Genomic DNA, 22403 nt, shown 5'->3' with positions numbered 1-22403 from the left:
CGGGGCGTCCTCCGGAGGACGCCCCGTGCTTCGCGCAGGTGTCCACAAGCCTTGCGCGCCCGGGGGGAGATCCCCCCCGGGAGCGCAAGGCTTGTGGGCGGCAGCCTGCAGCGCGGAGCACGGGGCGCCCTCCAGAGGACGTCCTGTGCTTCGCACAGGTGTCGGCAAGCCTTGCGCATCCGGGGGATCTCCCCCCGGGAGCGCAAGGCTTGTGGGCGGCAGCCTGCAGCGCGGAGCATGGGGCGCCCTCCGGAGGACGCCCTGTGCTTCGCGCAGGTGTCGGCAAGCCTTGCGCACCCGGGGGATCTCCCCCGGGAGCGCAAGGCTTGCGGGCGGCAGCCTGGAGCATGGGGCGCCCTCCGGAGGATGCCCCGTGCTTCGCGCAGGTGTCCACAAGCCTTGCGCGCCCGGGGGAACTCCCCCCGAGCGCGCACGGCTTGCAGGCGGCAGCCGGCAGCGCAGAGCATGGGGCGCCCTCCAGAGGACGCCCCGTGCTTCGCGCAGGTGTCTGCATCCTGCCGCCCGGCGCGTGGAGCGCCCTGAAGCAGAGCGCCCCTCACGCCGGGCAGACATCGGCCAGCCCCACAAGCTCGGGGGACAACGGGGAAGCGCAGCGCCGCCATCCCACTGTTCCCCAACCTGGTTTTGGGGGGGAAATAAAGGAAAAAAATTTTTCCTTTATTTCCCCCCCAAAAAGTAGGTGCGTCCTATGGGATGGAGCGTCCTATGGAACGAAAAATACGGTACTTAGCAAAAAAACAAAAACAAAACCAACCAAACAATATTTACCTAGCTACAGTCTTGGTATCCGTGGCCCTCCAACACTCCTCTTTAAGACAAGCAGAGTGTTTCTTTAGTTAACCATTAAATCATGTAATGCAGCCATCTAGATAAAGCAATTTATTGTTCAAAATCATGGATATTAGAGAATGTGTGTCAATACATACTTCATGAATAGCCTGTCAGCATTGATGAAAAAACATCAGGTTACTCTTATTTAATTAGGGTTCAAGCCAACATAGCATAGTATGAATGTTGCAGAAACAGAAACATTTGAAAAACTGAAGATAGCCTCTCTATAAAGAACAGACAGAACAGCAATACTGAGGTACTCATCTCAATTTCTTTCAGGCCACTGCATAGATCCTTCTGAGTATTTGAGACTGGGTATTACTCTGCATAGCTTTTAAATATCTCATAACATAATGAAAAATCACTGTATTTTAACCTAAAGCAGCATATTACACATGCACTGATAGAAACACATTCCATGTAGCGCTCCTGTTGTTCAAATCACCCTAAACACTTTGGGGATTCTATCCCAATTGCTAATCAGGTTTCTCCATGACAAAGTCCAAACTGTTCAACATTCAGCTGTTGTTGGTGCAGCATGAACATACACCGTCTTCGTATTTAAAGTTTTCATGGAGGTATTCCTTGTAATCTCTGAAAGGAAAGAGAACATTGAACATTATTTTTAAATTTTGCATCCTACCGTTCATGACCCAATGGTGCCAGGCTGGGTCGCAACATACACAGGGCATAAAAACAATCCATCTCATATAGCATACATTTTAAAAAATAAATCAGGTTTTTGTATTACAACAAAGTAACGGTTTTTTTCTTAATGAAGCTTTATCATATTGAAGATCATATCAAAGAAAAATATGGAATTAGATTTGCAAGCATCTAGAACAAGAGTTACAATTTATTTGTTAGGTGTCAATCAAAATCAAAATGAGGACTTCTATGTGTACCTTAACAGGTTTTATATTAATGTTCCCTACCTTTCCAATTCTGCTATGGTGTCAGAGACACATGCCTGGGTCACAGCAAGTCCTTTTTATCTTAACATTGACATCAAGCTACTCTGAAAGCGTCACCAGGAATCTACAAGATAGATGTACTGGTAAACCCAGACAGCGAACAGGTGCATCCACCTGGATCAGTTATAGGCCTGATATATGTGTCACCTTAATGGCATATGAGCAGAAACATTGAGTCTGCTTCCATTATTGGTAACCTCTGAATAGAAGGGATTATGTGGAGTGAATGGGCTGGCTGATGTGGTTACTTTCCATGGCAACGTTGCCAGTCCTCATGGCAGCTGTGGCACTCACAGCACTTCCTATGGAGCCTCACCTGGCCTTTGGCCAGCTGTAGAGTTGCATCTCAGTGTGCTTAAGACCCAACCTAAATTTTGCAGTAGGCTGCTCATTTACCTGAAAAATTAAACAAAAGATCTATAAGCTAAAGCTCATCTCCATTTTGCAGTCCAAAAAACAAAATTAGGAATCCTCTTAAAAAGCTAAAGAATATGCCACTTCAAATATAGCACTTGTAAGCTCAAATATTATACTTTTAATGTTTTTCAATTTGTGTTATGGAAATAATTCAGGTGGTGACTCAAGTAACAGTAGGCCTAGGCGATGTATTGGGATGGCAGCTGTGGTATATTGCAGGTGAAACCACCACCACTCCCAAGTCCCTCTGCTACCAGCGCTGCTTTCAACATCGGGCTGCTGGTAGCAGAGGTACTCAGGAGCAGCAACTGTTTCACCTGTGATATACTGCCAGGTGAAACCACCATCGCTCTACCTCTCATACCGCAGAGGGAGGAGCAAGCTGTATTGCAGGGCTGATACAGCTTAGTCCTCCCTTGGCTTCTTTAAACTGCTCCTGCTCCCCTAGCTGAGCGAGCCCTGATACCTGCCCCGGGAGCCAGAGAGGCATGGGGCTTGCTCAACTGGGGGGCAGGGGCAGTTGAATGCTCAGCTGGGGGTGGGGGGTGGGCTGAGGCCAATGCAGCTTGTTTTTTCAACCCTGCAATATACCACCAGACCGTGATGTTTGGCTTGGTGATACACTGCAATGTTGAAAAGCTGATATAGCCCAGCCCTAAAGAACAGTCCAGCTGAAACTGATAGAAAATGAACTGAAAGATACAGAAGGTAGAAGCATAAAATCTGCCTCTGAATTTACTTATTTAAAGAGTGTAGTTAGCAATATGCCAGTACGCAAGATAAGCCTGCAGCAAACAAATCATAGCCGTAAATGATTCCCATTGCAATATGTGCACAATTGCTTCATAAAGCAAAGCTGGCCATTCTGACATTGGTTTCAGCATGCTTTAATGAGTTCTGTCACCCTGGGTAGACACAGCATCTATAAACAGATAAATTACATCACTCGGCTTCTCCTGTTATCATAGCAGCAGCACAGAAAGATATCTGTGGTGAAGAGCATATTAGGTCCAACACAGCATATAGATCCAACTCGCATGCCACAGACAGGAAAACCTAGTCCTCCAGCACCACCAGAGCTTCCTAGAGATGTTAATGTTGTTACCAGGTATGGGGCAAGCTTCCATTCATCCCTTTTCATGAGTTCATGCCTTCTTGAGGGCCACAAGTCAGAACCTGGACCTTCTCAGCACTAGACCAACAGGTAGAACCCTCTCTCTCTTTTGGGCCCTAGAAACAAGTGGAGCCACTTTCTTTTTGATATTTCTGCAGTCTCACTTTTTTGAAAAATTAATTTGCTAGCCTCATGCCAGAAATTAGAGTGTGGTGTACAGTTTGTGTCAGATAAGATTTATCATCTTTTAAACCTGCCTCTGGAGTATCATGTTCAGAGGATTAGAAATCACCACCTGACTGTAATAGAAGATTCATACAACCAGACTGCCACATGAATACCATTAGCATTTAAATTCCCGAGCTGATAAATGTTTGCTGTCTCACACCCTCCTCTCCACCTATAGAAGTCCGTATCTCACTCATTTGGTATGCAGATATTTATCAATTTACAACAAATCTTATGCCAGGATAGATAAGGCACTATTGCCTCTCAGTTGAACTGGACTATTTATGCCTCTGCACAAACTGGAAAAAAATAAAAAATAAAATCAGTGGAACCATGTAGTTGTGATAAGAGCCTGAATTTCACACCCAACTCATTCCCCCCCAATCTATTTTGCAATGCAAATTTCAAGAGATATGCTGTTTTCATTAAATATGATGCTGCAATTGTTGTAAATCTCCTGTCAAACCTCAAACTGTTAACAAAACTGCTGATGCTATGAAAAAAATGCCAAAGACATGATGCTATGAAAGACTGGCTATAATTAGCACCAAAGTCCCTTGAATTTTCTAATATATGCAAAGAACATAAGGGATGAGATGGGGTAAGCCTCATTTCATGCTGGGCCTTGGAGAAAGGCACAAACAGCAGGAATTTCACTCCCTGGTCCAACCTCCTTCGATGCTTGGAGCAAAATGACATGCTCTGTTCAAACAAACATCAGCTGTACAGTGAAGACAGAGCGAGTCAAAACTGCACTTATTGGCTCCACCCCATAACCTGTGCATTCAGAAGCTCTTGCACATTTAACAAAGTAGTATCCCAGATCACGCATATACATCATGATGTGTCAACAGTCTTTCTTTCTCTCTTAGTTTGTGCCAGGAACTGAAATGACAGAGGCAGCAAGATTCATGCTGCTTGACATAGAGCAAGACAACACCTCATCCCTGCCTCAGGTTCTCTGTGACTGCAGAGTACCATACCTTATATATCAGAAAATGGGGAAGTAATCTCTTGTTCCAGCTTGACAGCTGAAGTAGGGGCAAGCAGCAGTTACCAAAGTTTAATCTATGGTTGTTATTATTGTTACCAACATCCATCTGTGCCATCATTGTGAAGGATCACTCAAAATGCTCTGCCATTTCATTTTATCCATAAACCTCGCTTGAAGCCAACAACAATTTCTCCCCTAGACACCTCCATAAGTTTCTGAGGACTACATTACGGTACCTGGGGTTAAGTACTTAATTCATTCTGGAGGTCCATTCTTAACCTGAAACTGTTCTTAACCTGAAGTACCATGTTAGCTAATGGGGCTTCCTGCTGCCATCACGCCGCCGGAGCACGATTTCTATTCTCATCCTGAAGCAAAGTTCTTAACCCGAGGTACTATTTCTGGGTTAGCGGAGTCTGTAACCTGAAGCGTATGTAACCCGAGGTACCAATGTAAATAAAAAGTTATGTCTAACACTGGCCTGGTTTGCAAACCAAACGATGGCATGACTATGCAGATTCCTGAAGATAAGCTTGCAACTGCTTTGCTTCTCCTCCCCGCTGCCTTTTTTACTCCGAGGTTTGGCTTAGCATGTAGTCCCAACCCAGGTTCATGGCTCAGCTCCCTAACACTGAGCTGCAGCAAAGGACAATCCCAAGCCACAGTCTGGCTTACCACATCATGCAAACAAGATCACTGGCAGCATTCTCAAAATAACCACTGCCAATTTAATGCTAGATTTTAATATCCACACACTCATCAATATGATAAATCAATAGCTCTTACTGTTAAGACAAATGCATTTTACTTTTTAAAGTGCTTGTTACTAAATGTACGGCACACTTTTAAAAAGTTCACGTCATGTTCCTGATTGAATTAACTGACATGCTTAACTGTAGCAAAAGTTCCTCAAGTAGTAGTAGAATAAAAAAAGAATAGGATATTTTCTTGAATGAGATATACACATATTTCAAGTGGACAATATCTAATTACTATACATCATAGTGTTTGTCAGTTATTTTACCAAGACAGTCATTTTACTGAGATAATTGTCAGACAATCTTCATGGAACATTTACTGTAATAACTTTTTTCTGCCCTGCAACACTGACAGAAGATGAAAATCAACTTTGTTCTAGCATTAAAATGCAATGTTCAATTCCTCTCACGTTTTCTCAGGTCATCAAGATTTCAAGTACTGCCTCATTTTCCATTTACACAAGTTGCTGTGTTTTGTTTTATGCCTTTCTCAAATGCTTTAAGTTTAATGAGATAAAATGTCTCAATTTCAGATGCTTTTATGTGTTTAAATAAGCATACAGTAACCACTTTATCTGAGAAAACAGTCTCCACAATACCACTAAGGGAGCCTGGGGCACCTGTTGTATTTTCAGATCTTAATTTTGTTTTGATTAGGACAGGGGCCTGACAGGCCTCATAAGGACTGCTGCTGTGGCTGCTGCCCAGCAAGGACTGGGGTATTTGGGGGAAAGTTTTGTTTGGAGTTTTTGCTGTTGTTACTGATATTAAGTGATATTAACTTTTTGTATTTTTATGTGTAAATTGTTCAGTTTCGTGATGTAGTTTTAAATGTTTTATTTATTTTTATGACTACTGTGCTATTCTTTGTAATTACCGTATTTTTCGCTCTATAACACGCACCTGACCATAACACGCACGTAGTTTTTAGAGGAGGAAAACAAGAAAAAAAATATTCTAAACGAAACAGTGGATGTATGATTTTTGTGGTTCATGCTGTGGCCACAGACATGTGATCTGGCAGTGAGTTTGGGGTAGCCCAATGCAAAAATCCTGAGGATCCATGTGGATCCATGCTTTGTAACCACGTTTTTGCGCCATTGCGGCCCCATGAAACAGTGGGTGCGTGTGTGTTTTTTGGTGCATGCTGTAGCCATGGACATGCTATGTGATCTGATGGTGAATTTGGGGTGACCCAGTGCAAAATTCCTGAGGATCCATGTGGATCCGTGCTTTGTAACCACGTTTTAAGTGGGGAGGGAAGGAAAAGCACTCAAGGGACAAGGAGCACACGTGGGGTGTGTGGAGAGGGATGCTGCTAATAATGCAGAAGAGGGGTATAAGGGAAGAAGGCTCCTCTCCTCTCCCGCTTTGCTCCTTTAAAACAAGCAGGCTCTGCTTCTCTCCCTCCTCCCCGGCTCGGCTCACTGAAAAGCTTTGTTGCTATTTAGCGAGCTGAGTGGGGAGGAGAGAGGGACAGAGAGCATGGTTGATTTAAAGCAGCCAACCAGACAGGAGCCGCTTACACCTGTGTAAGCGGCTCCTCTCCCGCTTTGCTGTTTCAAAGCGAGCCACGGAAGAGAGAAGGAAGGGGAACCGTGGATCCTCTGCTCACGACTGCAGCAGATCGCCCCGCCATCCGTAGGCATTCGCTCCATAACACGCACAGACATTTCCCCTTACTTTCTAGGAGAAAAAAAGTGAGTGTTATGGAGAGAAAAATACGGTATGTAGATCAGGGGTGTCCAACAGGTCGATCGCACCGGGGGGGGCGTGGTCGATCATGGGATCCTGACAACCCAGCACTTTCCCCGTAACACAGTGGTTTTCAAGCGAAGCACTGTGGCAATCTGTGGCACCTTGAATGATGGTCATGGGCGTTGTGGGGGAAGCCACGGGCAGCCACCGGGGAATGGGGAACGATATTGGAGGGAAACTATCCTTCTTTCCAATTGGTTGGCACTGCTGTTACTCAGTTGGTACCACCTACCATGCAACTGCACTTGTCATTTACTGGTCAAAAGGCTTGTCATTTCACACTCGTCCCTCCCATGCAGAGCCACCCCTTGTTCTGCCCCCTTGCTCTCTACATGCCATGTGCAAAGGAAGAGGGGGTGACTGGTTGATTATGGGGCAGGGAGTTGTTAAACCAGCTGCGGGGCAGTACTTATTTGAGGAAGTAAGAAGCAGTAAATGGATTGGTCAAGTCAAAATAGCATGGCTTGATTGGTTTGCAGTGGCCACAGCAAGCCAGGCTCCCTCCTTGAACTCAGGGTTATAGTCTGTTGACTTTCTGGGGTGGCTCTAGCTTGGAATCAGGACCAGTCCTCATGGGGCAGTGATGGAACCATGGTGAATGGGGAGAAAACATGATGGCACAGGGCAGGGTGAAGTGAACCATGCGGAGAAATAGCTCTGGATCCCTAGGCAGGGAGACCTTGCAGGGTTCCTACCTATTTCTAATGCTGGCATCAAGGGAAAGGTGTTAGGGGGTGGGGAAGGACCCAAACAAGTGGCACACTCCTGGAGTTGGGACACTGAAGTTCAGCAAACCTTCACTTGTCATGAGAGAGAGACAGGTGACCTGTTTGTAAGGGCTGGTGGGGGAAGCAGGGGAGGACGCTGCCAATCTAAATGGTGTATCCATAAATTCCTAGGCAGTAAGTCTAGTTGGGCTCAGTGGGACTTAATTTTTATAAACCCACATAGGATTGGACTGCAAATGGGCAACTGTGAACATTTATAAGACACACTTCCCACAGGCTAAAGAAGAATTCTAAGCTTCACTGCTGGTGCTTGGTCTTAACAGCTGTTGTGGTGGTAACTCTGCCTTAAGGTTCTAGTTTTCCAAACTGGGATTCTGTTAAATACTTCATTTAATGGTGAGATACCAGTGGGCAGGTTAATAGGTAAGAACTTGTCACTTCTTGCTTTGGCCACAAGTGACTTGATCCAACCCTAGCCCCGTACTTTGCTGGGGGCAGGAATTCAGTAGGGCTTACTTACAAGCAAGCATGGTTAGGATTGCAGGGAATGACGAAACAACACAAGTTTTACCAGGTATCCCACAGGAGAGCTGCAGAAAGACTGTAGTTGGTCAAAGGCGGCATGCACTCAAAAAGGCTGAAAACCTCTGCCTTAACAGATTGGTTTATCACCCCGATGAGAACTAGGCCAGTGTACGTAAAAGATGTGTGAAGACAGTACTGCTTGAAACACTAGCAGGGGCTGACATGACTGACTGCTCCTCTGCACAAAATCTTTCTGTGCACATTGGACATTTACATAATGAGAAAAGGTTGTAGCTGAGCCTTCTCTCTACCATGCTGGGATATTATTATTTTTTTTGTTCTAACACAGATTTTATTAAAGTATCTAGGAGGTTTTTTATTAAAAAAAAAACCAAGAAATACTAAGAGCAGCATGAGACTTATCACAGCATGAAGCAAAGTTGCATAAGGACAGCTCCCTCTGCTTACCTTCTGTCAGCGCTTCATCCAGGAACAATTTTAGCCGCCTGCTTCTGAGTCCAAACACTTTCCCCGTTTCATGCAGAAGCCCTTGATATGTGAGTCCGTTCTGACCAACCGGGTTTTCCATTAGAAGAGTTCCCACCAATCCATTCAGACACTCTGCAGGAAACAAGTTGTGATGATTCTCAGCAGCGAAAAAGAAACAAAAGGTTTCCTTACGTCCCACAGGCATGCATTTCTCCTACACCCTCCTAGAACTCTGATGCCAGCCTCAGGCTGTAATCCCATGTGCATTTACCCAGGAGCAAGCCCCATTAAATACATGGGATTGCATGGGGATGCACTATCATTCATAATTCACACCCCGAGCAAGGCTGGAAGTTGGCTGCCTCGTGTTAAGAAAGGATTTTGCAATGCTTTTATATTAAATCTACGATGATATGCCAATACAATTTGTCTAGCATAAATGTACAACATCTACAGAATTTGTGAGAACAAGATCAAGGTGATAACTGAACTTGCCCAAGACATGAGAGTACATGCAATGGGATTGTCGAGTAAATGCCTCTGTTTCGCACACATCCAGAACAGCTGCTCTCCAGTATATATCCTTGAGCTGGTCTTGTTAATTCTATTTTCAGCTCTAGAGATAATTTCGTTTTGTCTTCTTATGTCCTATGAAAACCCCAGGCTACAACTTACTGTTGTCTTTCCCCGCAATATCACTTCAGTTCTTTACCTTACCTCCCTCAAAAGAAACTCCAGCATGTCAAAACCTTAATAGTATTACTGTTTGGGGAGAGGCAGAAAGATCATGACTTGTGCCTATTTAATTGTGTGACGGGGGGTCACATGTAACCACAGCAACTGGAAACAGGAAGCAGCCATGCCTTTAGCTAGATTTCAAACGGGGCCCAAGATTTAAGTTGCAATAAATAATTTGATCTCGTATCATATGATCAGTATAATTACCTTGTGGTTTTGCATTCACTAGTTGTAAATTGATATACTGACAGAGGAAGCCATCAAGACTGTTCAAGGCTGGCACTGACCCCGCAGTTACATGAAGCATCTTTCCACTGAGACTCAGCAAGTCTGTTTGGTTTTTCAGTTCTGAAAAGAAAAATCCGGCTGCTATAAGCAAACCAACAAGCAACAACTCTCCCAGTTATCACCTGATACTGGTCAGCTGCTTACAGTAAGTTTGCTTTCAGATGCAGTTCACAGATTGTTGGCATCCATCTGTTTTGAGAGACAATGGAGTGCACCTCCGGGGGTGAAGTCAAGCTGCTGAAGAATCACAGCGCCTGCTGTGGCTGCAGATACCACTAACTTGTAACAGCTACCTCCTGTATTGTTTTGCTGTGTTAGCAGCACCAAAGTGACCTCTCCAGGGTGCTAGCCTGGGCAGTGTGTATGGAGTTCACAGATACTCCTCCTTAAACTGGAAACATTTTTGATTATTTGTACTCACTTGCTGGGAATACTTATAGTGCAGTAGACATTAGGTGTTGTTGAACTCCACCTCATGTCAGCCCCAGCCAGCGTAGCCAATGATCAGGGATGATGAGACTTCTAGTCTAGAAACATCCACAAAGCCACAGTTTTGCCATCCCAAATGTATATGGCATAAAGAGAATAAAGATTAGGAAGCATCTTTGGACTGGATTGATGTGCCTGGATCGGGACGTCCTACATTGCAAAGTCTGGGCCATTCTTATGTTACCAGGGTGTCAAGACTCTCAGTGTTGCATCCTATTTCTGCAAGGAGAAGTCTTGTTAGAAAGAATTCTAAAATCTTAGTGAGAGGGTCAACAAGCATATAGAGGTGATCCAGTTGACACTGTGCCCTTAAGACTTTCAAAAAGCTTTTGATAAAGCACCGCGCCCAAGACTCCTGAGTAAGTTTGGAAGTTATGGGTTAAGAGCTACTGATCCATAGGACAAGGAACAGGAAGCAGAGGGTAGGAATAAATGGACAGTTCTTTTAATGGAGGATATAGAAAGTGAAGTTTTCCAAAGATCCATATTAGGACCTGTGCTTTCAGAAATGTTCATGAATTATCTAGAAATAGGGGTGAGCAGTGAGGCAGTTGGGTTTGCTGAGGACACCAAATTGTTCAGGTGAGTTAAAACAAAACGTAAGATTTCCATGTAAGTCTATCATTACTGTCCAGCCTAACCTACCATGCAAGATTCTGGGAGGGGGGTCCCCATGCATGCTGTCCTGAAATCCTTCTAGAAACCATTTTTTAAAAGTTTGTTATTTATTAAAGTTATCTTTCACCCTTCCTCCCAAAGGAGCCTTCTTGCTTATTTTTCCCCTTTTGATTTTTTTTTAAAGTGTGCTGTCTAGAAGGACAGCGAAGACTGCTAACAATGGAGAAGGCATTTATTAATGCATTTATTGCATTAAGAAGTATTGCACAAAAGGATTTCTTTGATTTTTTTCATCTGCAGAAGGCAGAAATTCTGACAGCATCAGACTAAAAGTCTAGTGCTTGAATAAATTTACCAGCAAATAAGGATGGCACACCCAATCATCATCAGTCAATGAATTGCAAGAAATGCCATATTAGGATCTACACATTATGTGAATATGCCATAAATTGGGGTGGGGATCTGTCAATACACACCACTCAAAAAGCAATTCCCACACCTTTTACCCTCTCATGCCTGATATGAGATTTTGGAGAAGGTGTATCAATGAATTGGTGCCATCTTGTGTGAACATAAATCACAAATCTTCCAAACACTCTGAAATTAACTTGTTAATATATATACATATGCACACACACATATGAGTGACAATACAGCAAGAATAATTTTAAGTTCAAATCAGTTGAATAGATCTTCAACTTATTTGAATAAATATAAATTAAGAGATGTTACAGAATCTTACAGAGCTGCATTTTAAAGCAAGTGCATTAATTACAAAAAAATATTTCTATAGCTGTGTGGAATTATGTGGAGCAAAATTTATTTGTCCAAACTTTTATATTTAGAAAAATCACATTCTAAGACATGCAAATTAGTCTGCCTCTCTGTGTCTGCCAAGCAAAACCACATAAGCAGATACATAATTTGGAATATGAGCTCAATATTCAGTAAAGGTGCTATAGCTGAACATTTGGTTCAAAATGCTGAGTAGACCAGAGATAAACCTTCCCACTGACCCTCATCACTAAGTGATGATACAGCAGATTCAGCTGTATTGCTTTGTGCTCATGTGGCTTGATGAGCACACTGCTCTTTGTGCAGGCTTGTTTTTTGTTTTTTACTCCAAAGATAATGGCACCATGCATCTTGACACAGCAGAGAGAACAATACAGCTCAAGATGATCCGGGCAAACAAGAAATCACTATAATTAACAGTTTAAAAAATGAAAAGTGCTTTCCTGTTACCTGACCGTTTCATCTTTTTCATATATAGCTTTCTCTGTTTACAACATTAGGATATTAAACACAAAGCAGAAAAAAATGTGGAATCATTCTATTATCTGTCCTGTTTCCTAAACCCTATATTCCTAAACCCTATATTTACAATGCATATGTATAAGCTAAAACTGCCAACATCTGGTGTAGACCACAATTTCGTTTTATATGGGAAGGAGATAAACTAAACATTGGGCAGTTTTTTGCAAAATCAATAGATCTCTCCCAAAACACAACTAGGCACTGCTTTCACTGTGAGTTAGCTTTGGCTGTCATCACATAGACAAATCTGATTGGCTGCATCATTACCGTTGCTAGGAAGAAGGCCAATTTGAAGGGTGAGAAAGCTGCAGCCAATTGGGCTTGTGAGAACAAGCTCACAATGGAGTATTTCTACCACCACAATCAGAATACAAAGGGCTTACCAAAAAGCAGCCACCTACATACGTCACTGAGAAGGAAAGCACTTTTTACAGTGGAGAAAGATTTAGTTAATAGCTCCCCTCACTCAGGCTCACCCCTATCTGCTGTTTCACCTTCTTCTGAATATCCATGGTAAAAGCTACCAAACAAAACCGATGAGATAACTATGTGTGAGCAGTATAAAACTTCCATAAAGTGTGACACTACACATGTGCTATGCAAAGTATACTCAAAAATATGTTTCTGAAATGTACATGAAAGCCTTTAAGCAAAGTACTAGCGTGAAACTGTTTGCTATGGCATATTCAATTTCTCTTAAATTCTTTTAAGAAAAAGTTGACAGCTAGGACACCAGCAACAAGGGGGTTCAGGAAACCTCCATAGGGTCTATGTGCTTTCCATGTGTTGCTACAGGATCAGCAGTTCCTTTTTTAAAAAAAATCCTTTAAAAGGGTAACAATGGCCATACAACACAATATGAACATAGTGTGAGTTTTTTACTCAGATCCTTTTGTTACTTTTTATTGCATCAGTCATGTTTTGTTTCTTGTCGCTGCAAAGTTTTATGTGTCAAAATTATTGTCTACCTGTTTAAGAGAGGAACAAGTTAAAACCTAAAGTGTATTTTAACAAAATTGTTCTGTATATACAAGTCTGGAGATCTTCAAACCTCCGTATGACAAAACACTTCAAAGTGGCAACAGCAGAGAAATGGCTTTATGACAGCTTTAGAATGTAAACCGCATACGTTCTAACTATATCAGAGTTTGAAATGCTATCACAACTTGTTCTTCTGGGTTTAAGTAGCCAAATAAGGAGTCAAAAAGCACTCTCCTGAATATTCCATCTGAAATTGAGCAAATTTACCACAGAAGCAGCCTTCAGGAGGATTTTTTAAAATATAATTCTGGAGTTGTTTATAACCAGTTCCAACAGTGTATAAACTTCTTGTCAAAAAGTAAAGTAAAACACAGGTCCAAGACTAGGCACACTTCCAAGGAGATTTTAATTTTAAAGCAAGTGTCACCTGTGCTATAAAACTGCAGTAATAATAATTTCCCCAAAACACGCAAACACACAGACACGGTGAGAAGTGTGTGCTGCTTGCACATGAGCCCTCATCGCACTTAACCACACTACCCACCTGTTTTTCCATTGAAAACCGCTAACTTTGAATTTTCAAGACCAAAAATGCATGAAATGGTGTTAACAAGTTTGGCAAAGTCTAATGTATTATCTCCTTTGGGATTTTCCAGCAACACCGTACCAGCTGGAAAGAGAAGCACAAAGCAGCAATTGTAAGAAACCAATTTTGTTTAATCAATTTGTTGTCAATACTGTTACAGCTATATGTAAGGGGCAGGGGGCAGGCCCAGGGAACAAATGTGGCTCTTGGGACTCTCGCTGGCCATTTCCCCATCCCATTCCTTCTCCATACGTCCCTCAATTGATTTTGCCTGGCTGGAATGTAGGTTACTGTACAAAGGCAAAAATCACATCCATTGCTGCACCCACCGTTGCCTCCCCTCCTTGGCATGAGGCCCTCAGAGGCTTTCCACAAAAGAACAAGGCTCTCAGGGTGAAAAAGCCCCCCCCCCCCCCCGCTGTGAATACACACCTACTGGGTGAATACATTTACCAAGCAAGTTACTTGGATTGCACAATTCTTTCATCTCATCCAGGAATTATAACTTCATTTCAATTATATCAGTTCAATATATTCTCTAAAATTGACACTAAATAACCAAGCACAATGGTTCAAATGGTTAAGATGCCTAAACACAATTTTCAAGGTTGACTTTGTTAAAAAATATTTAAATTGATTTTTTTAAAAGAAAATTGTCAGGATTAAAACATATGTAAAACTAATTCAAAGGAGCCAAAGGAGGTTGAAACTGATTTTTCTTGAACGGTTGCTCTCCACTGCACATAACAAGGCACATGAGAAATGGAAATAGCTTCCAAAAGCTGCTTGCGATCTGGCACAGGGGTCAAGCCTTCAAAAGGAAGAAGTCTTATTAAGGATATGCAAACCCTTTGTGTGAGCTACCCTTTGGGTCCTTGCCATAACATTTTTAAAAAGCAGTTTTTGATTTTTGATGCAGCAGTTTCAAAGAAGACAAATGACAAGTACCTTTCAGAAATAGTTTAAGGAATTCCTACCTTGCTCTTTCCCATTCACAGAGATGTTCAGATTGACATAAGCACATGCTGGCTCAATGCGATGACTCAGAGCACCTTTGGCTAGTGTAATTTCCAGTTCTGATCCCTTCAGCTAAATAAACAAGTGTTACATTTTCTGAAAATTAATATTCTAAGAGGAGACACTCAAACTATTTCCCCTCAGAATTATTACAACTTGGAAATGCTGCAGGGATGATAGTGACAATAGTTGTAATTTAACGCTGCTTCATAATAAAAGACTGCAATACAGTATGTTAGCAGAGGCAACCCTGGTGACATTAAAAATATAATATTTGCAATTTATAAGCCAGCAAACAAACTTTTAAGGCTGCAAAAAAGTTAAATGCAGAAAATCAGAGGAAGACAGAAAGAAGTCACAGCAGCACATGCAGATAACATTATGAAATGCCATTTCTGGGTCTGCTAATGTTGGCCACTAGGGGGCAACTGTTACTACCCATTAGCCACCAGGAAACTGTCACATTTCAAAGCTCAATTAAGAATTCTGAATAGTAAGAAAGTGTGGGTGCAAAGCTACACACACAAAAACCTTCACAGCTACCATGCAAGTGTTAAGGGCCATTTCCCCCAAAACGTTATTATTTTTATTTATCTGGGTGCACATAGGACTGGAACCTGTAGACTTTAACCTGTAAAAATGCCTTTAAAGACTGGGTAGTATTTTGCTGAAGATTAGCATTTTAAAGATGCTAAAACCAGAGGAAATTAATTTTTAAGTTTGAATCCTTTGACAGAAAAATTACCATTCCATTAATAAATGGAAGTAGGGTTTCTTGTCCTTATTTTCCCCCACAGTCTCATAGAGAGTCAGGGGACCCTGTTTTCAGCAGAATGGAATGAAGCATGAGGGGCTGAAAGGACAGGGGGAAGTCACTCAAAAATGGGGTAGTTGCTTGGAATTTTTGCAGTTTCATTAATATTCATTGCACCCTGATTTGCATAATTATTTGGTCTAAAGCAAGGTTTTGGTACTGCTTTGGACTTTTTGCCTTTTTCATATATAGCTTTATTTTCCAGAAGGCTGTAGGTTGTTTAAGGCAGGCATAGGCAAACTCGGCCCTCCATATTTTTTGGGACTACAACTCACATCATCCCCAGCTAACAGGACCAGTGGTCAGGGATGATGGGAGTTGTAGTCCCAAAACATCTGGAGGGCCGAGTTTGCCTATGCCTGATTTAAGGTTTTTAGGCTTAACTGAAACAGTATTCCAGCCTAAGCAACCAAAGGGCTTTTGACCTGATAAAATGAAAATATGAAAAAATTGCAAGACTCATCTATTCCATTTAGATCAACCATCTGTTCATACACCAGTAAAATTAACATAGAATTTGCTTTTTCTGGCTGTCCCAGAACTGCAACACATTGTTGCTCAGTATCTTGCATTAAACTATTATTCTCACCAAATTACATTTAAATCTGTATTCATCACAATGAATGGGACTGTCACCAACATCTTGCAGATTTGCCTCATTTTAACTGTATGAACAAATTATTAGATGACTATACACTACTATTTTCATATGTTTCCAAGTTATTTGCTAATGAAGTAATACAGGGATTATATTCTGGGGGCTTAGATTAGTTTTCTATCTATCAAGGTCATATCAATAGACAAAGACATTTACATTTCTGTTAGGCAACTTCATAGATTACCAGAAAAGTAAATGACTACTTCCTTTAAAAGGTAAAGGGACCCCTGACCGTTAAGTCCAGTCACGGTCAACTCTGGGGTTGCGGTGCTCATCTTGCTTTATTGGCCGAGGGAGCCAGTGTACAGCTTCCAGGTCATGTGGCCAGCATGACTAAGCCACTTCGGGCAAACCAGAGCAGCGCACAGAAATGCCGTTTACCTTCCCACCGGAGTGGTACCTATTTATCTATTTGCACTTTGACGTGCTTTTGAACTGCTAGGTTGGCAGGAGCTGGGACCGAACAACGGGAGTTCACCCCGTCGCAGGGATACGAACCGATGACCTTCTGATCGGCATGCCCTAGGCTCTGTGATTTAACCCACAGTGCCACCTGCGTCCTTTAAGATACACAAAATAACAGTTATGTTGTGCAGTTTAAATTCGTTGTGCAGCTTAAAAGTCTTTGAAATAATTTCAAGACATGCATTGTTCTATTTTTTAAAAATCTACTATTCGATATAAAAGAAAAAATAATGTATGGTCTTTTCACACTTCTATACTGTGCTACCCAGATGCATTCACTTTATACTCAGGTGAGTAAAATATATCCAACACATGCACTGGCCCAGCAAGACTTAACTTGGGAGAGTAACGGAGCTGGCATTTTCTGCATGGGGAGATGCGCTATTTATAAGCCACAACCTATGCCCAATAATACATATTGCTACATTTACACAATTCTTTGCTCTTATAAAGGATAGAGTTAGACCACATAAAGGAGGCATCTGCAAAACATGGTGTTCCTGTGAAATACCCAGCTTACAGGTGACACCCACATGATAAAAAGTGAAAGGTAGGCTCTGGGAGTTGAGAAAGCACTTTTTCTCAAGCGGCAGTGGCTACAGTAAGCACAATGTAGCTCTTAAGAAACATTTGAACAGATACTACCCCTGTGGATTAAGGTCTATCAAGTCTGCATTAAAGAGACTCCTGAGCATCATCAGAATTAATTTGCTTTACTTGAAATCAGTAGATACAGTCAAAAAGGTAACCTACAACATGCATTTCTGAGTTTTAATTTCATATGGTAGAGATGATTAGCTGAAATGCAGAAAACCAAGAGGGTTTTTAGTGCTGGGTATGTAAGTCCATGCTGACCAGTTCTGAAACCACTTGGATGATTTCTGTGACTTCCTGAACTTAAAGCTTGTCATATAATATGAACATCTGAAATGGATATACCGACTCTGGTCCAATAAACATTTAATGTGAGGCAATGCATTATTCAGATAATGGGGTGAGGTGAATATTTTCCAAAGAAATTCTTGCTTGTTTTTACCTGGGTTTTCTCTTGAATAAGCACTTCCGTTGAGGTAGGCACTGGGTATGGCTTCAAGGCAGCCTTTATTGTTGCAAAAATGAAATCTGTATGCTCCTTAATAACAGTATCAAGATAATCACCTTCTGGATGAGCACGGTAATACACTGTAATTTCATCAGTTGGAACAAGATTGCGCTGTAACAAAATCAGCAACCCAATTGAGTGAGCAATAAAGATTACCTATAGCCAAATATTTGCAACCAAAAAGTAAAATCTGTTTTTGGTATAATCAGAACAAAACACACATTTAAAAAGTCAAGCATAATTATAGCAAATATTCTGGCAAGCAGAAAAGCATCTAACTGCACATCACATGTTAGTTTGTCTTAGCCAAAGTCCAATGGCACTCTACAAAACATTTTTCTTCAAAATAAAGAAGATTTCACCAAGAAAAACAAAGGTATTCTGCAACGAGCAATTGCTTTTTATATTTAAGAATGCAAACAAAAAGTAGAATTGACCAACAAATACTGTCCCCAGATTTAAAAATATTAACCAAATGAACACAATTCTGTTCTGGAGGAGTCTGCTGTTGATTGAGCAATGGCATCTATAGTTCTTGTTATCTTAATAAAATGAGAAGTCACCTTCACACACAATTACCTATGTCATGCTCATTTTTTAAATCATCTTTTCTAGTCTCCTTTTATAGCCATCTGTTCTTCGTGCATATAACTAGACATTGTGAGTGCAGGCACACAGGATAACAACTGAGAGAGGCCAAAGCACCGCAGGCCAACACACAACTGCCAAATATACTTTGAGAGAGTCACGGTTTATAAGTGTTTATACGCTAATGCCAGAAAGCCTCCAAGTCAAGATGCGCAAACTGGAGTGCCTGGTCTTAAGAGGACGGCATTCATATACTGGGCATAACAAAAATCTGATGGAATGGAGAGAACTGGTGGGACACAACTGTATCTCTGGATCTAAATTTGATAGGACAGGGAACAACAGACTGGAGGTGGTGTCACCCTATACATCAAAGAAAGTGTTGAATTCAACAAGCTAGAAATCCCCAAAGAGGTAGACTCCTCTAGCATTGTGGGTAGTGACACCAGGCCCAACAGTGAGTGGACATGCTATCAGTCAAAGTGAGTAGAAAAACATTTTTCTCCCTCTCTCGTAACACTAAAATTTGTGGACATTCAGTGAAGCTGAATGCTAGAGGATTCCAGACAGACAAAAGAAAGCACGTCATAACACAGCACATATTTAAACTATAGAATTTGCTTCCACAGGAGGCAGTGATGGCCATCAACTTGGATGGCTTTAAAAGAGGATTAGACAAATTCATGGTGGAAAAGGCTATCCTGTTCTAGCCACAACAGCTGTGCTCTGCCTCCATGGTCAGAGGCACCATGCTTCTGAATACCAACTGTTGGAAACTACAGGAGAGGAGGCTGCTCTTGTGCTTCATTTCCCAGATTTACTAACCTTCTTCCGAAGTTTCTGGATGCGATTTATTACTTCACGTGCAACGCCTTCATCAACCATAGACTGATCGGGAGTAACATCCAGGAGAACCAAAACCTGGCCAGAAAAAAGGCAGATGCTATATAGATCTTGTTTTATAACAACAATCATAGACATGTTCATGTGGATTGAGACAAGAGAAACTGTGTTTTACAAGTTAGAGCTAGTTACTATTAACTCAATCTTTGTTGTTCTTTTGAACTGTTACAATATATATACTAAGGTGCTACTGGAAGGATTTTTTTTATTTTGTTTCAAATATATATATACTGCTAGAAACATGCACAATGGGGCACACTAGGGCAACCCCATGCATGGTGTGCTTCACTTTTTGCCCTGATGTCAATAGTGACAATACAGGTTGTGGTGGTAGTGATGGGGTGCTAGGCACACTGCAGGTCTTTAGATTTTAGCTGGGCATAGCTACTTGAAAGTGAAATAGCCAGCCACAGGATCAGAAAAAACAGTTAACGTCCTGCAGTTATTATGGAGGACACTTATCTGAGGACGTCATTGCTTAGACTTGCAAAGCGCTCCTCCTCATTTAAGCTATTGCTGCTAATGGCACAGCTCCTTCTCCAAATTCCAGCCAATTTTTTGTTCTGCTCTTCTTTAATTTATCTGCTCAGTTCTACACTTCCTGCAACTGCTATAATGCGATTATGTCCATTTATGATATGGAACAGAAGCCAACTGCTCTATGTCAAACATTCCCCTGGGTTAGTTCAAAATCCTTGCATGAGCCTAAGCAACTCTTTGGATCACTGTTTCCTGCCATCTCGAGCAGATATGCCAAAATGGTATGGTAGAGGTTCTATATTGCAGAGGTACTGATCCACAGCAACTAGTGCTAGCAACATGAACATCTGGATTTCCCACCATCGTCACTGATCACTACATTTGATACCTGAGAATCAGAATGTGCTTCAAACTGGGCAGATCCTCCTTCAGCCTGGTTAAAGGTGTACATCAGACGGAGATCTTCTTCATGCAGTTCATGACCTTCTACAACAATGGTGCCTGATTCATTTAAACCAGAGAATTACCTATTTTATATTAAGCAAGTGTTCCAAGCTTTCAAAAACGTGCAATTAGTCGACATTTCAATGTACTGATGTTTTCTGTCTCTTGTTTGAATGACAACATCCATATCAATGTATTTCTCTGACTTTCTTGTGTTTAGAACAAACATTTTTGCTCCATGGGCCAGATGTTTATCAGAAATTTACAGGAGGATGGGGTCTCCCGCCTGTCAAAATTCCCTCAGTAACTTTGAAAATCCAGTTTCCAACTCTTCAGTCTCTGGCAGAATAACTGGAACAAAGTGTTCCAGGTTCTGAAAACTTAGACCATCCAAAGAACATTCAAAGCAAAATATGAGAAGTATAAAAACATTTTCTACTCAAGGTAGTTTGGTTTCTTTTATAGACATTTAGACCCCTGACTAAGCGCTTCCCTGAACATTTCCTCGTTTTGCAGAATTGATTTAACCTTTCTCCTCTTTGCAGTTATTTTCCAATATGTTTATGGAACCTATAAACATTTGACAATATACTAACAAGAGAAATAGCTTTTAAATCTCTGCCTTTTTGCTTTTAGACTAGAAAAGAAAACCAAGCAGCTAAATGGATTGGTTTCCATACTTTAAAATAAAAATTATTTTGTGTCTGTTTCCAAGGTCATCACACTTTTCTGACAAACTACACATACTCCACTGATACTAACCAGTCTTCTGGAATTCTTCCAACTGCTCACTTTTCAATTCCTTCACAGCAGCCATAACAGATTTAAAGGCACCTTTCAGACGCTTCCCAAGCACCATGTGATCAGGTTCTGCTCTTAGGCGGATCCCATATTTATCTTTCTCAGTTGATAATGTCACTTGACGGACATTCAGTTCCTGTGCATTTCCCAAAAAAGTAATAAAATGAAAAAAAAATAGTTTAAAAAATAATCATCACTTGAAGTCATGATTAACAAACCATTTTACAGGCTGAATGGCAAAATATTACAGAGAGTAGGACAAACAAAAAACAGCTGTCTGCTATTTTGATATATGTGCGCTTGAAGTTTGAACAGTACTATGATTAAGTCATTTTAGATTGTTATGCTATACAAAAATACTTTGCTGTACAGAAGAGCAAGTTAAATAGAGCTCCCATTCATGCTATTAAATATGAAAAAGTTCTCCCACCAAAGTATTATCCAAACATCCTTACCTATTCCCACCCCTGAGTTTCCACCATACACCTTCTAAAGACCCCAGTCCTACTCTACTCAAGGTTTCCTCACTCCACAACCCATAAACCCTTTGAGATCACTCCTATTCCATTCAGCCCTTGTCCTTGGCTCTTTTGTCTTGTTTTGTCTTGCCTCTTTTCCTCCTTGAACTAACCCCAGACTAATATTTTCCTAAATAGTGAACACTTTTCAGTAACTAAGAACTATCTACTGTTTAATTCCATCTAATGCAACGTTGGTGTTAAATACAGTCATACAAACCAAACAGGAGATGGTCTGATAAAATAAACCACCTTTCCTATTTTGCATCTGAAAGCTTTTCTAGCATACTTCTGCTGTGTTGCTCTTGTTCGTAGGAAGCCTGGGAGACCTTTTGTCTGGCCAAACAAATGTACATACAATATTATAAAGAGTTCCATGTCTTTTACGAGGCATTGAGCTCTAAGAATCCAATACACGAAACCACACAAGGGGTCACTTTGTCTGGCAAGCCACACTTTAATCTCTAAAATAGATAAAGGATAAAATTGGCTCCATTTCCAGAGCAGAACAGTTCACTATCAGCTCTCTAAAGCAACGCTTAGCTGAAAGCAATTTACTAGTACAAAACAATCAAAACATTTTATGCACTTTCTTTCCATCTCATTTCTTTTTTTCTCTTCTTTTTTTCAACATGAAAGTCCACATACTAATCTTCCTTCCACTTACTGTTTAATGAACTGTGCTTTCGCAATTGGTATTGGAATCAAAAAGAATGTCAACTGACAGCAACAAGGTTTTACACAACAAGCGAGTGGCTT

General features: G+C 41.4%; 1 protein-coding gene across 1 annotated transcript in view; it reads right to left on the bottom strand.

Moving 5' to 3' along the window:
- Positions 1-885: 885 nt before the first annotated feature.
- The window catches only part of IARS1 (isoleucyl-tRNA synthetase 1), an 85034-nt gene continuing 63516 nt past the window's right edge, over positions 886-22403 (bottom strand). The window contains exons 27-35 of the mRNA XM_080994253.1: positions 21088-21262; positions 20270-20382; positions 19324-19419; positions 17845-18021; positions 14832-14943; positions 13813-13938; positions 9783-9923; positions 8817-8969; positions 886-1446 (exon numbers count right to left, since the gene is read on the bottom strand). Of these exons, the coding sequence (XP_080850379.1) occupies positions 1364-1446; positions 8817-8969; positions 9783-9923; positions 13813-13938; positions 14832-14943; positions 17845-18021; positions 19324-19419; positions 20270-20382; positions 21088-21262 (1176 nt within the window). The 3' untranslated portion in view covers positions 886-1363. The remainder of the gene's footprint in view (positions 1447-8816; positions 8970-9782; positions 9924-13812; positions 13939-14831; positions 14944-17844; positions 18022-19323; positions 19420-20269; positions 20383-21087; positions 21263-22403) is intronic.

This window comes from Podarcis pityusensis, assembly GCF_964106645.2.
Source record: "Podarcis pityusensis genome assembly, chromosome: 2".
In the NCBI taxonomy this organism is placed as follows: Eukaryota; Metazoa; Chordata; class Lepidosauria; order Squamata; family Lacertidae; genus Podarcis; species Podarcis pityusensis.
The sequence above is the reverse complement of the archived record's forward strand: the minus strand, read 5'-3'. Positions and strand labels throughout refer to the sequence as shown.